Source organism: Colletotrichum abscissum, assembly GCF_030869225.1.
Source record: "Colletotrichum abscissum strain IMI 504890 chromosome Unknown Scaffold_1.1, whole genome shotgun sequence".
Classification (NCBI taxonomy): Eukaryota; Fungi; Ascomycota; class Sordariomycetes; order Glomerellales; family Glomerellaceae; genus Colletotrichum; species Colletotrichum abscissum.
In genome coordinates, this window is record NW_026849987.1 from 1,909,592 (window position 1) to 1,922,827 (window position 13,236).

Sequence of the window (13,236 nt, forward strand, 5' to 3'; positions counted from 1 at the left end):
CGTCCGGGAGACAGCTCCGTGCAGACTCTCAAACGCCCTTCCTCGAGCCTTTCTGCGCGGCACAGTGGCCCTCCTCAGCTCGTGGCAAACCACACATTCTTCAATCCCAGAATTCACTCCGCATAGCATTATGTCGGAGCGAAAATGGCACCTCTGACCCCCTACACCTACATCCGCTGCCCCTGCTCCGAGACTCACCAGTCCAGCGAGGACGGGTCGTCAACGCCGGGAAGCCCAGAGGACGATGAGCGGACATTCGACCCGCGCGCCCCGCGCGCCAACTTCAGTCTTTATCCTTTGGAGCATCTGATGTACTGCGAAGACTGTCACCAAATTCGGTGCCCGCGATGCGTCAATGAGGAGATTGTCACCTACTACTGCCCCAATTGCTTGTTTGAGGTCCCAAGCAGCAACCTCAAAAGCGAAGGCAACAGGTATGCGCAGGGTTTGCTTTGGTTGAGAGTTCCGGCGTTGGCTAACACTATCGCAGGTGCACACGAAGCTGCTTCCAATGTCCCGTCTGCGTTGGTCCCCTCGCTGTTACGGCTCTCGATACTCCGCCCGAGAGCAACCTTCTCACGGCTGATGGAACGGCTCCTCAGGGCGCTTCCTACGTGCTGTCATGTTCATACTGTAACTGGAGCTCAACCGAAATTGGAGTCAAATTCGACCGACCCAATGGCATCCACGGGCAGTTGGCCAAGCTGCAGAATGGAGGCCAGCCCAAGCTGACTCCCAAGGAGCACAAGGAGAGGAAAAAGGAGAGCAATGGGGAATACCACTTGAACCCGGAGGACATGGATGCCGAACTGCAGTTTGCGCAGCTCAAGTCCTTCTACCAGAACCAGATGGCCGGCTCGAACCCCTCAGCGGGTGGGCTATCATCACTAGGTGATCTAGGCCTCAACTCGCCTGGCTCACTCTCACGCATCATGAGTCTATACACTGGGAACAACTTTGGCAATAAACAGGCTCGCGGTAAGGTGCAGATCATGAGGGAGGCCGTCAGTCCTGACGAGGGCTTGAAGACCACCGACCTAGACGAGTCGAAAGAGATTGAGAAACTCAGACATACGCATCCCGACGACACAACGACTCTAGCCCAGAATTGCCTACAGCAAGACCACGTACGCTTCCGTGACCAGCTCCGGCCCATCCCCTATCTCCTCAGAACCAAGCGATCCAAGAGATGCCCGCTGTGCAGACACATCATCAGCAAGCCGGAAGCAAAGATCTCCAACACCCGGTTCCGCATCCGCCTCGTGGCCGGCAGCTACATCCCCACAATCACCATCCGACCGCTGCAGTCGGAGGTCCAGAACCTCCCCTCGACCGCTCGGCCGCCGATACCCCAGGAACTGTGGCTTACGCCACTCAAGCCCGTGCAGTATCTCCTGACCTTCAAGAACCCCATCTTCGAGACGGTCAAGGTGTCGCTGGCCACCCCGTCAAGCACGCCTGGGCGGTTCGCCAGCACCGTGACGGTGCTTTGCCCGCAATTCGAGATTGATGCCAACACGGACATGTGGGACGATGCCCTCAAGGATGACGGCGATAAGGAGCGCAGGAGAGGGGAAGAGGGCGGGATGCAGCAGGCTGAGGTGGGCAAGATTTACGAGCGCGGCCGCAACTGGGTGAGCATCGTGCTGGAGGTCGTGCCGGCTTCGTTGAGGCTTGAGCAGCAGCCAGGTGGTGATAGTGCTTTGCGGGAGGACGAGGATGTGTTGGAGATACCCATGTTTGTGCGCATCGAGTGGGAGACGGAAGCTCAAGGCGACGTCGGTACTGCGACAAGCAGGGAGAAGGAGGCGAGGGAAAAGAGGGAGCTGGCCTACTGGTGTGTCTTGGGAGTTGGACGCATCAACCAGGACTAGACTAATGTCAAATGAAAAATGATACCCCCAATTCCTTTATATATCAGGCAATGGCTTCAAGCACAATGAACATAATCACGAAGAGACGGGAACAGATAGTTAAGAAGGAGCGGTCAAGTGTTTTGGTATATGCATTTTTTGGGCAGCCTGTAATGGAATCGCCCAAGTTTATATCCCTGTAGACGCCAGACCCTTTTGATCAACCAGTCATTGCCATGCCTTCATTGCAGCAGACTAAATGCCAAACCCATCATTGACCATGATTCCTTTTTTGATTTTTCACCAAACACCCGCCCAATGCGCAAGACACTAGATACGATAATCTAGTACTCGGCGGAGCCAGACTGGGGGAACTCGAAGGTGACACCGCGGCCGGTAAGCTTGCGGTAGACCTCGGAGTAGGTGTCGAGGCGGTAGTCAACACCGCCGCGTTCCTTCTCGTCGAGGATGACCTTGAGGAGCTTGGAGCCGTCCTCCTTGGTGCGGAGGCGCTTGCCGACGATCTCGACGGGGTAGACGAGGTCGGTGAGGATGGCGTCGTGGACGGCGGTGAGAGTGCGGGAGCGGGGGCGCTTCTGGGTCTGGTTGTTGCGGGAGCGGGCGGAGCGCTTGGGGCGGGGCAGGATGCGGCGGGAGGCCAGGATCAGGACGTGGCGGTCGGAGAACTTCTTCTCGAGCTCACGGGTGAGGCTAGGAATGGTCTTAGTATTGGACAGAGTAGGTCTGGGAAGAGAAAGGGGGAAACTTACCGCTGCTGGACGCGGTGGAAGCCCTGCAGGGATGGAACGGGGACAAAGATGGCAATAGCCTTCTTGCCGTGGCCGACCTCGATCTATAGGAAGATCACAAGTCAGCATGCGAGCTCCAGGACGATGCCTTGGACCGCTTCCCGTCCTGTTCCTGAGATTATCATTCTTTTCAGCGTTCAAATCTCCGCCGCCACGGTGAAGCTGAAGACACCAACGATGGGCACCTCCCAAGACTGGAACGCGCGATGCCAATGCCAGCAACTTCTTTCCCTTTAGTCCTCTTCAATCCTGATGTGTTTCAATCGAGAGAAAGGCTTCGGGGATTCCATTGCTTCGCACCGCGCTCGTCAATTGGGTGGGGTGTAGCTCATGTTCGTAGCTCTTCGTGCTTGGATTTCCGTGGCGGCTGGGAACAGGATTTTCGATTCCGGAGAATTCGCGGGTTCGGAAGTCTTCAGGACTTTAGGATTGTCGCTTTCAGGTAGTTCTCACCTCGCGGGCAGAGACGATCTGCAGAGGGCGGAGGGCGACCTTGAGGTCGGCGGTGTTGCTCTCGAGGTCGTACAGAGCCTGGGCAATGTTCTGCTCCAGCTCGGAGGGGTTGGCCCGCGAGGGGCTGTTGGCAGCGATCTTGTTCAGGGCGGCGGACATCTTGACTGTTGTCGTGGGGTGGTTGACGGTCGGGTTAGTCGATGCTGTAACGGACGGGGTCAAGAAGAGAGAAAAAGTTCACGAAGTCGATCGCGGCAGACTACACGGAATTCGAAATGCACCGTCAGAATTTCCGGTGGGTGGGTCCTCCCGGGTGATTGGGGTTTGTAAACCCTGGGGTGGTCTGTGCCTATCGGCATCTCTCAGTGGTTTTTGGAAGCCTCTGAGTGGACCGTCAAGCCCGCCATCGTATCCACCCTCGAAAGTGCGCCAGTCTTCTTTTGGTTTCGGTGAATCGTTCACCGAGGAAAGGGCTCGGTGAGATCTCCAGCATCGATTTGGGTGATGATTCCCATAGCCCACCTCGGCTTTCTGCATTATAACTTTTCCATATGAGACGAGTGATTGAATGACCTTGGGAAAGTACTTTTAATCTTTGTTAATTACCCTCATACGTCTTGGCTCTGCGGCGTTGGTGGTGAGCATAGATTGATGCCTGCCTTTGAGACATAACCGCAAGATGCAACAGGAAAGCGTTTAGTAGCGCATGCCCCCCTGTCGCTGGCCTCGAACTCAAATTTTGAAGATGATCCATGATGAAACAGGCTCTCACTTCACTATTATGTCTTTCAAATGCAAGTTTTGCTTTATGGAACATCTTCAATGATTTTCGTGGGTAATTATCTGGTTGTTCTTTTTGGATACGGGTATTATTATGTTGAATTAAGATTTAGTTTGCCGCCCATTTGCACCCCAAGCAGAATTAAGTGAATGTGTGTCAAACTGATAGCCATACAATCTGTGTGTCTGTCATTCTTTCAGTGGTAACAATTATAGTCTCACATCATGGTCTGCGCCCTCTCGTTTCTCTCTTGCCTACTCATCTCGTTACGGAAGACATTACCCTCCGAAGGCGGAGGCGGTCTCGGCGGGGGCGGCATCATTTCAACACCCCGATCAGGCGACGAGAACGCATTGTCTCCAAGCCCAATCTTGACGTCAGCCGTTCTCTGGCCACAACTCTTGCCGACACCGTAGCCTCCGCCGCGGGAGGAGAACATGCCCTTTCTGCGGCCGTACCACCACACGAACCAGCCGATGCCGACCAGTGAAAGCACGCCAAAGACGATGGGGAGAACGATACCAAACACGTTGGGTCCGCGGCGTCTCTGGTTGCCGTTGTCGTTTTGTGGCCGGTTGACGATGCTGACCTTGGCTCCTGGGTGACGGGCGGTGATGGAGCCGTTGGTCTGCGGGAGGGCGAGGAAGATTTGGACGGTGAGAGATTCGTTGGCGGCCATGTTGTAACCTACCGCTGCCCAGGCGAAGTGGCCTTGGGATGCGGGGAGCATTTGGGAGGTAAAGCCGTGGCCTGGGTCGATGGCGTTCGTGACGCCGTAGTCACCCTGGACTTGAACCATTGTATTGGGCAAGGGGAAGAGACTGGTGTCCCATGTTACTAGATTCCGTATTAGTGTCTGTTTGCAAGTCGAATTTACTTTGTGAAGGAGATACTTACTCCAATAGGTCTTGCCTCCATCAACCTTAGTATCAGCCTTGGGAGAGCAAAAGGGCTGGTTGACGCCGTTGGCTCCCGCAGCCTGGTTGCATGAAAGGAAGGACCCGGCGCCGTTGGCATCGGCCGTGGGGAGAGTAGAGCTGCCCGTGAAGGCAGACGTGGTCTTGCCGTCGTTGACGGTCGGGGTGATGGTCTTGGCTGCGCCGTCGGCTTGGACCGTCACCCAAGGTCGAAGGGCATCATTGCTCTGCCGAGGAAGGATGGCGGCGTTGACTGCTTGTGATAGAGCCAAGACTGTGGCGGCCAGGCCGAGGCCTCTTGAGAAGTCCAAAGCGACCATGACTTTATTCGTATACCAGAGAAAAGACTCGTTTACCAGAACGAAGGTTGTATTATTATAACGTGCCAACTGGTGGCATCTATGAAGGAAATGAAAATTCACTCGAGGAGCAAGTCAAAGTCAGGGAACGTAAGTGAGGGATTGCCATGGTTATGTACCAGGAACCAGCACTGGACATTGGTATGCAAGAATGCGACGACTGCTTATCATGCGTGACTTGCGCTCACGGGACGCCTTGTTTCCTCGTCTTGAAACGGTGATGAGTTTGCCTTGAACCTGAGCGACCTGCAATGCAACCAGGAAACTTCGTGGCAAGTGGGCTGCGAGTAAGGTGAAGTACTTCATCTTCAACGTTCTGTCACTCTAGGCAGTGAACATCTTTTGGGATCTCAGCGTCTCGGTTGTGGTTCTTTGGCTGCCGTACATGCTGCCGTCTTTCATCGTGACAGCAACTACTAACCGCCTAGGATCGAAGGATGTGCCCGTAGCTCTGTGAGGCTCTTGGTGGATGACAAGACGAACAAGTGGTGGCGTCGGCCGAGAAAGGCAACAAGCTTACCGGCGCCGGCACACTGACAATGCAGGGGTTCCCCCCTGGTTCCGGTTTCAAGAGCGAGGAGCAGTCTCTTTTCTCACCGGACTGAGTGATCAGACCGGGTGCGCAGAGTGGCTCTGCTGGCGAGACCCTTGGGCGTGTTGGTTGCGTGCCGTCGTGATGGCCCAAATACCGGGGACCGTTGGGGCTTGAGCTGCTCAGAGGGATTTGAGTGATGAAGGGAGGATGGTAACATGAGTCGGCACTGTGCCCATGGAGGTCCTGGCGCTTGCACACCCCGCTGGGTCCCCTTGATGCGCTCGTTCACACGTCCGCGGCGACCCGTTGAGTTTTGAGGTAATGGGGGGTATCATCTGCAACTTTCGGCACTTTGATGGGATTTCTCTGGCGAAGCGAGTTGGTGCTTCAGATGGAACGGGTTGGCGACCGGGCCAAGAGGGGCAACTGCCGGTGCCATTTGGTGCCGGATCATCGGGATTTGTGGAGACACCCGGGCATTCTTCGGGGGCCGTTGTGCCGGGGTTTCGGGATCGTGCCGCACTGATGCGCGGCTAGGCTTGGCCAGCCGGGAAGTAGCCTGCGAGTATATATTTCTCTGTCTGCCTCAAGCAAACTCGGAAGATGACCCGGTATCTGCACATGCCAATCGCGGCTGAAAGACTCAATGGAGGCCAGCCTAGGTAAGGAGAATTGGCTGTCGTGGCTCGAGTAAAGGCCGGATAATATCCCGTCGGGTGTTATAAGCCAAGAGATCGAGAGTGGCAGTTGAAACTTAGCAGTCGAGATGGTTGAAACTTGTGTGGCCATTGCTCTATAGCCTGACGGGATCATCGCTGCTCTGCATCCCATCATAAGGTACTCGAGGATAAGTGGAAGATAATCAATCAGATCTCGCCATCTGAGATCGATCATTCCCGTCCCGTTGCTCCTTGCCTTTGACTGGGTACATGTGCAATCAGAAGCTAGATCATCAACCTTTGCTCATCCGTTTCGCCAAGATTACCATCGCATCTGCCGGCATTAACATTTCTCCCCCGGCTCTTTTCCCTTTTGCACTGTATTTCTATTCAGGAATTGAGTCATCCACCGTGGCTGAGGTCCCCATCCACGATGATCTTGACCCAAGTTGAACAGCAATTAGCCTGCCCGTCACCCCAACAACCCGCCCGGAGCGCCGGACTATCGAGAAGGAGGCCGCACCGTCCACGCACCGTTCGCGACACCGTCCTGAACGCTGAGGTGCGCAGTGACGTCTTTGTGGTTCCTCTGTGGTCTCTGTGGCCCTCTGGTAACTAGCGGCAGCGCGTGCAGCCGCCAACGGTGCGCGATCGCCGGAGCTTCCCAACAAATCTTCCGTGGGAAGAAGGAAAGGTGCGACATTTCCTTCATCTTGGGTTTCCTTGGCTGCCATTGCTCCGATCTGACAACCTCCACGCCCGCCCGCCAGCTCAAAGGTCCGCTTACCTGCAGCAAACACCGAGCTACATCCTCCATTAGGACTCCTCCATTAGCTTCGCACTCTCCTCTCTCGATCTTTCCATAAATAAATCCCCTCTAATGTTTAAAGCAAGCCCATTCCCGCGCTCCCTCCCTTCCCGCCTCTTCTCCTCCCCTGCGCAACCTTCACGTCCTCTTCTCAGATTCACCAACACCACCTTTGGATCTCAGCATCAACACCTAAACAACCACCGTACCTCCAGCTTCTCCCACATCGCCTATCAACGCGCACCGCCATCATCGTCATCGTCTACCCCTCCTTCTATCAGACCCGACCGCAAGATGGCCGAAAGCGACATTGAGAAGTACCTCAAACAGACGCATGACCGCGTCTTCGAGAACAACCGCAAATGGGCCGAGGAGAAGAAGAAGCAGGACCCCAACTTCTTCGTCAGCCTGTCCCAGGGCCAAGCTCCCGAGTACCTCTGGATCGGATGCAGCGATTCGCGCATCCCCGCCGAGCAAATCACCGGCCTCGAGCCCGGTGAAGCCTTCATCCACCGCAACATTGCCAACATGGTCAATAACATTGACCTCAACGTCATGAGCGTCATTAACTATGCCGTCCGCCACCTCAAGGTCAAGCACATCGTCGTCTGTGGCCACTACGGATGCGGAGGTGTTAAGGCCGCCATGACTCCCAAGGATCTTGGTCTGCTCAACCCCTGGCTGCGTAACATCCGCGACGTCTACCGCCTGCACGAGGCTGAGCTGGACGCCATCAAGGAGGAAGATGCTCGCTACGATCGGCTCGTCGAGCTCAACGTTCTCGAGCAGTGCCGCAACGTCATCAAGACGGCTGCTATCCAGCAGTCGTACGCCAAGAACAAGTTCCCCATTGTCCACGGCTGGGTCTTTGGTTTCAACGACGGTCTCCTCAAGGACCTGGAGATTGATCACGAGAAGATGCTGCACGACGTTCAGAAGCTCTACCACCTTCCCGGTGCCGACTTCTAAGTTGCGACCGACCGACCGACCTACCTTGGGAAGCTGTACGCTGTCCCAGTGCGGGGTTGAATGGGACGGGAGAGATGGGATGAGGAGGGGTGGACCGGAGCGTTCGCCCACGGGTGACTCACGGATGGAGTCTCGGCTCTCGACGGCTACCGTTTGTGTGCGCGCGCTGCACGGCGCTCATCGCGACATGGGCAAAATTTTCTTGTTGAGGGCGGCATCTTCCATACCCGTTGCAGATCCGGATGGGGTTGGTTGGCAATACTCTTAGGTTCTGACCGAGACATGCCACCCCACCACAACCGTTCATCCGGTTTAGCTTAGTGGGAACCTGGAGCTGTCAACGAGCCGGGGACCCCACTACCGTGCATCTCCGAGGGAGGAAAGATTGGGAGGTTGTGGCGGTAGAGATTGGTTATCAAGCAGCTGTCACCGGCGGGATTGTACCGGAGTTGAGGATTCGAGTTTTTTTTCAATGGGATGCGGGTGCTCTTGGGGACCGGAGCGGTGTTGGTGAAGAAATGAGGTGCACAAAGCCAAAAGACTTGATTCTCGGAGCTGGCAGTCTTTTCGGAGTAGGACATATCAAGGGAAAACGCAAAAATAACACTTTATTACCCATTACCTTTTCTCTTAACTGAATATTTCGCGAATAATGTCTGCCACATCACTGCGCAACAATGGTCGATCCCGTTTGGAAACAATCATAGTTTCTGTCTACCAACCAGGTTGTCTAGGTAAATCTTCGACTACCTTACATCAACGTAATTTATAAGGTGGCTGATATATACATCTACAAGGTGATTGATAGTATGAAGCAAACTTCTAGATCGATTTCCCATCTTCGTCTATACCTCGTGAAGATGAATGACATTCCTAGCCGCTTCACCGTTAGATAAACCATGTTACTACGCGGGAAATGGAACGACTCACCACGAAACGTTCCAGGTATGTCTCCCACCGAGACTCTGGCACATCTTCTTGCTCCCCGTGTTATACGGCGCCACGTCGGCGGACGCCCAACCATCGGCGCCGTACTCGCTCGTACCTCTCTTGATCAACTTCGACGCCAGAGCCTTCGCGTAGCCTCTCTGTCGGTAAGGTGGCTGAGCGGGGTCTTGTGTTAGACTGAAAGATCATGATTGAAGAGTATTGAAGTATTCTCTTCGTGTTGGGTTTGGGTATTTTGCACAACTTACCTCGCAGTGGAGACTTGATAACGATGCATCGGTGCCTACGCAGGAGTCAGAGAGTTATGATGCTGCCGAGGAGCGGTGGGTGATGTATGTAAACAGATCGTGGCGGGAGCGATGAATGTAAGACGCCTTGCGTATCTAGAACGGATTGAAAAACTCACCGAGGAATGACCATGCGATAGGCGTTCCATCCTCTAGTTTGAGAAACAAACTAGGCCACGACATCAACGTCTTTCTATCTAGTTGTCAGCCATTATGTCCATCTCTGACAAGTTCCAAAACAACTTGACAAAAACGAAAGACACAGGGAGGCCGACAAGAACTCACACTTGACGCGGAATATCCGTCCTGGAAATCACAATCTCACAATCCCTCTCCGTTGCCGGGCCCCATGTAGCTCCCTCGGGCAACGTCACACGGTCCTCGAAATCCGGAATATCATCGACGCGGAACAGCCATTTCTCATACTCGTAGTCCTGGCGAGGTGTCACGCGCACGCCGGCTCGGAGCATGGCGTCCCGCGTGGGTGTGGCGAGGGTTCCGGCGAGGCATGCACCGGGAAGCGTTCTATTGTCTGGCTGTTGCTTGCTCACTTGTGTTACAGCATCGAGGACTGCTGCGATTTGGGATTCGGCCGTTTTCTTGTCCGCGTCCGCGAGAGTTTTGTCGGCGGCGTTTTCGACTGTTGAGTACATGAAGAGTTGGGTTTCTTTGGTGCTGCCGAAGTCGAGGTATGCTGCGCAGAAGTTCCGTGGCTCTTGACCTGATGCATCGGCATCTTGTTGCGAGGCACTAGAAGGGAGTGGTGCGTCTGAAGCTAGGATGATGCGGGCTGTTGGGCGCATGCCGTCCTTGAAACGGGTGAATTGGAGGCGGCGGAGGAGGACGAGGGAGTTTGGGAGGTGGGATTCCAGGAGAGGGATGAGACCCTCCGGGACGGAGGTATGTACCTTTGCCATTATGACTGATGAGTCTCAATACTCGTCTACGTGGTGTAAAGTAGAGCGTGGTTCTCGAGGGTTTGTTTTTTAGACTCGTATGTGATGATATTGTGTGCTGCAGCAATGATGTGAGAGATATGTGAGGTGCTAAAATCGGTGGATTAAATATCCGCTATTAGTAGCTACAGTGCATCAAATTTCAGCGCTGCAGCTTTATGATAGCTCGCGATTGAGGGTGACTCATATTCGCGACTCAACTCACGACACCGCCCGGGAAACGAAACCGAAGGAGGAAAACTCATGATCCATACGAATGCCTTCCTGTCTACGTCACCTCACCAGAATCATTATCAAGTTCGGCTGAGATCCTGTGGAGCCACTGGCTGATTCAAATCGAATGGATTCATGAGAGATGCCGCCGAAAATGTTAAAGTAGGTCATGCAGATTTTAACAGCGGTGTCGCAAATGGGAAGTGTTAAGTTAACTGCAATATGTCTTCGGGCTCATGAGCTGTGAATAAGTAATGTGAAATGAAGAGGTGAACTTCATTACCCTTTGAAGTACCTGGGCAAGTGCAATTACTAGGGAACCGAATCTCGCATTCACCCTTCGGTCACAGCCTCCAGAAATACGAGAAAACTGAAGTAAGCCACACTCGATGTGGGTAATGTGATCTTCAGAACCGGCGATCGGGTCTTTGCTGGTTGCGTGGACTGGTGAAGGTTCGGGTCTTTTTCAAAAATGGTCGCCTTCAACTCACTCTCTTTACCCTAAGGACAAGCTTGCAAGCATTACTCATGACCCCCTTCTCGTCGTGGTACAGCCGTAAGTCCACTTGCTGCGCAGTGAAGATAAAAGGTACAATGTAGTTGTCATGATGAAACTCAATTTGCGTAGGCAAGATATCAAGAATTGCTCGAGGTGATATGCCAAAACACCATGTAGACGGGATCAAACATAATCGCCGAATCCAGTCATTGGCTCAGTGAGGGACCAGTCCATTTGGGCCTCGAATGATATGCCCCACAAAGGGACCGCTCAGTGAAAATCTCATCTGCAAGGCTCTCCAACTCCTCATCGTCTGCTTATCACATCGGCCTAATATCTTCAGCAAAAGCAGAATAAGCAAGAATCGAAAAAAAATGACTAGCTACGATCGCGACATCGTCGTCAACTGCCTCAAGCGGCACTACGAGCTGCTGGTGCGCATGGGCTACTTGGACGTTTCAGCCATCGAACTCCCTCCCGCCGCCGGCTGGAGCGACACGGAGCTCCGCGTGGATGCTCTCCGGGCCATGGGCCGCTCCGAGACCGTCATTGATCTCCTGCGGCACATCCCCTTCGTCCACGAGAACGAAGAGTCGGACCCCGTCGAGATTTATACCGAGACGTTCCCGCTGCGGTATCTGCGCGACGGGCGGTGGTTCGGCGGCGCCAATGGGATTCACGGCGACGGCGCTGAAGTGTTTGCCAACACGGCGCTCTTGGACCTTGGCTTTGCGCCGTTTGATGGGCCCGTGCCGGCGGACATGGTCTCGTTGACGCATGCGGACGAGGGAATTTGGTGGTTGATCGATACGAATCAAGGTCAGCTGGACTATGCGCAGAGCTGTTTTGGTTCAAAAGTGCTCTGTGAAGCTGACGCATAGGCCATCACAGGATGCATCTACCCTTACGGGACCGAGTTCGACAAACGCGAGGAGGACGTTCCCGCAGACAAGCAGTGGCTTGTTGTGGACCCGGTCCCCATCCAGGCTTACTTTGACAAGATCTATGCCCAGGTCGGCAACTTGGATGTTGTGCCAGCGCCCCGCTCTGGGAAGTGGGAGGCGAGAGTTGTCGAAGGGTATACCGAGGAAGGCCAGGTGAGTTCATCAGCAACAGGAAACGTAGACCCGTGACTGACCAAGACATTTCCTCGTGTTGTACAGGAGATCAAGCGACTGTACGTCGAACACGGATGGCCCAATGCTTTTCGTAGAGAAGATTTTGTTCAGGCTGTTGAGAGAACTCGGGCGGCGTTTATCGAAGCTGGGCTGGGACAAGATGATGATGACGAGGATGATGAGATGACGGGCTAGATAGACCAGACTTTTGGACATGGCTTTAGTCAAAAGACACGAAATAATGAATTGGCCAATGATAGAGACCCAGTGATGGTTTTTCGCGCACGGCCATGCTGGTGGGTTTTCGTTCCTGAGCCCAAGTTCGATCACAGCGATAGCTGAACTCAAGAGTGCGCCTGATTTCCTCAACCCAAGAGAACAGTGATAACAGATATCGGATCGCGGAAGATGGGATCGGGTGACGGAAGTTTCTGGCATCAAGACTATGTTATCATGTCCTGTCTCCTATCCTCTCTCAACAACACAGCCATCGTCGACCCCACAAATTCAAGCCGGAGCTCCCCATCTGTGTCGTTGACCAGCATCCTGGACGGGGAGGTTGGGCCCATCAATCAAGGATAACATTGCGGGGCCCCTAGGTGAATGTTTCGTTAGCTGATTTAGTCATTCACGCGTCTTATCACATTAAATCACTTTCAACTGGCTGCTTACACTGAATTCACTGATATCACTGAGAAACCCCAGGGTCCCCGGACCCCAGATGTGAAGGCCGACGATATCGGAGCGACCCCGACTTTGTTTTCCCCTCGTTGAATGACATCGATCCGCGCCATTCTAGCGTGCTCATTGCCCCAGTCGCTCGGGACTTCTCCGCTCTGAGGGCTCTGCGGGTGCCTGAGTCAAGGGTTCTAGCTCTGTTAAACCTCGCATCTTCACTGATCAATGCTTCGAATGGGTTAACGCCGTCTCCGTCGAGCGGCGAGAGGTTGCTTTCTGAGCGGGTCGCTGGGAAATTGTCTACTCGATAGCAAAGAGAGGAGGAGGGGCAAAGCACCGACGAGGGGATTCGAAAATGCGTTTAAAGCTCTGCGATGGCCGGCCCTGCCTCTTA

The 13,236-nt window shown here is 54.1% G+C and overlaps 7 protein-coding genes across 7 annotated transcripts; 3 read left to right on the forward strand and 4 right to left on the reverse strand.

Annotated features, from left to right (window-relative positions):
- Positions 1–144: 144 nt before the first annotated feature.
- CABS01_00607 (dynactin p62 family protein) lies at positions 145–1,874 on the forward strand (the record flags this gene model as incomplete). The annotated part of the gene is made up of 2 exons (XM_060533988.1): positions 145–434; positions 491–1,874. 2 exons carry the CDS (start codon positions 145–147, stop codon positions 1,872–1,874), a joined length of 1,674 nt encoding a protein of 557 aa, XP_060406502.1.
- A 323-nt stretch (positions 1,875–2,197) lies between these two features.
- On the reverse strand, positions 2,198–3,274 carry CABS01_00608 (40S ribosomal protein S7; the record flags this gene model as incomplete). Its single annotated transcript, XM_060533989.1, has 3 exons — positions 2,198–2,564; positions 2,624–2,706; positions 3,116–3,274. The coding sequence occupies 3 exons, from the start codon at positions 3,272–3,274 to the stop codon at positions 2,198–2,200; spliced, it is 609 nt and encodes a 202-aa protein (XP_060406503.1).
- Positions 3,275–4,113: 839 nt separating this feature from the next.
- Positions 4,114–5,133, reverse strand: CABS01_00609 (uncharacterized protein; the record flags this gene model as incomplete). Its single annotated transcript, XM_060533990.1, has 2 exons — positions 4,114–4,733; positions 4,794–5,133. 2 exons carry the CDS (start codon positions 5,131–5,133, stop codon positions 4,114–4,116), a joined length of 960 nt encoding a protein of 319 aa, XP_060406504.1.
- A 2,113-nt stretch (positions 5,134–7,246) lies between these two features.
- Positions 7,247–8,143, forward strand: CABS01_00610 (carbonic anhydrase; the record flags this gene model as incomplete). The annotated part of the gene is made up of 1 exon (XM_060533991.1): positions 7,247–8,143. One exon carries the CDS (start codon positions 7,247–7,249, stop codon positions 8,141–8,143), a length of 897 nt encoding a protein of 298 aa, XP_060406505.1.
- Positions 8,144–8,988: 845 nt separating this feature from the next.
- CABS01_00611 (acetyltransferase) lies at positions 8,989–10,295 on the reverse strand (the record flags this gene model as incomplete). Its single annotated transcript, XM_060533992.1, has 5 exons — positions 8,989–9,016; positions 9,074–9,231; positions 9,340–9,374; positions 9,498–9,571; positions 9,664–10,295. The coding sequence occupies 5 exons, from the start codon at positions 10,293–10,295 to the stop codon at positions 8,989–8,991; spliced, it is 927 nt and encodes a 308-aa protein (XP_060406506.1).
- Positions 10,296–11,420: 1,125 nt separating this feature from the next.
- On the forward strand, positions 11,421–12,359 carry CABS01_00612 (uncharacterized protein; the record flags this gene model as incomplete). Its single annotated transcript, XM_060533993.1, has 3 exons — positions 11,421–11,865; positions 11,938–12,143; positions 12,210–12,359. The coding sequence occupies 3 exons, from the start codon at positions 11,421–11,423 to the stop codon at positions 12,357–12,359; spliced, it is 801 nt and encodes a 266-aa protein (XP_060406507.1).
- Positions 12,360–12,671: 312 nt separating this feature from the next.
- On the reverse strand, positions 12,672–12,958 carry CABS01_00613 (uncharacterized protein; the record flags this gene model as incomplete). Its single annotated transcript, XM_060533994.1, has 2 exons — positions 12,672–12,759; positions 12,837–12,958. 2 exons carry the CDS (start codon positions 12,956–12,958, stop codon positions 12,672–12,674), a joined length of 210 nt encoding a protein of 69 aa, XP_060406508.1.
- Positions 12,959–13,236: the final 278 nt, after the last annotated feature.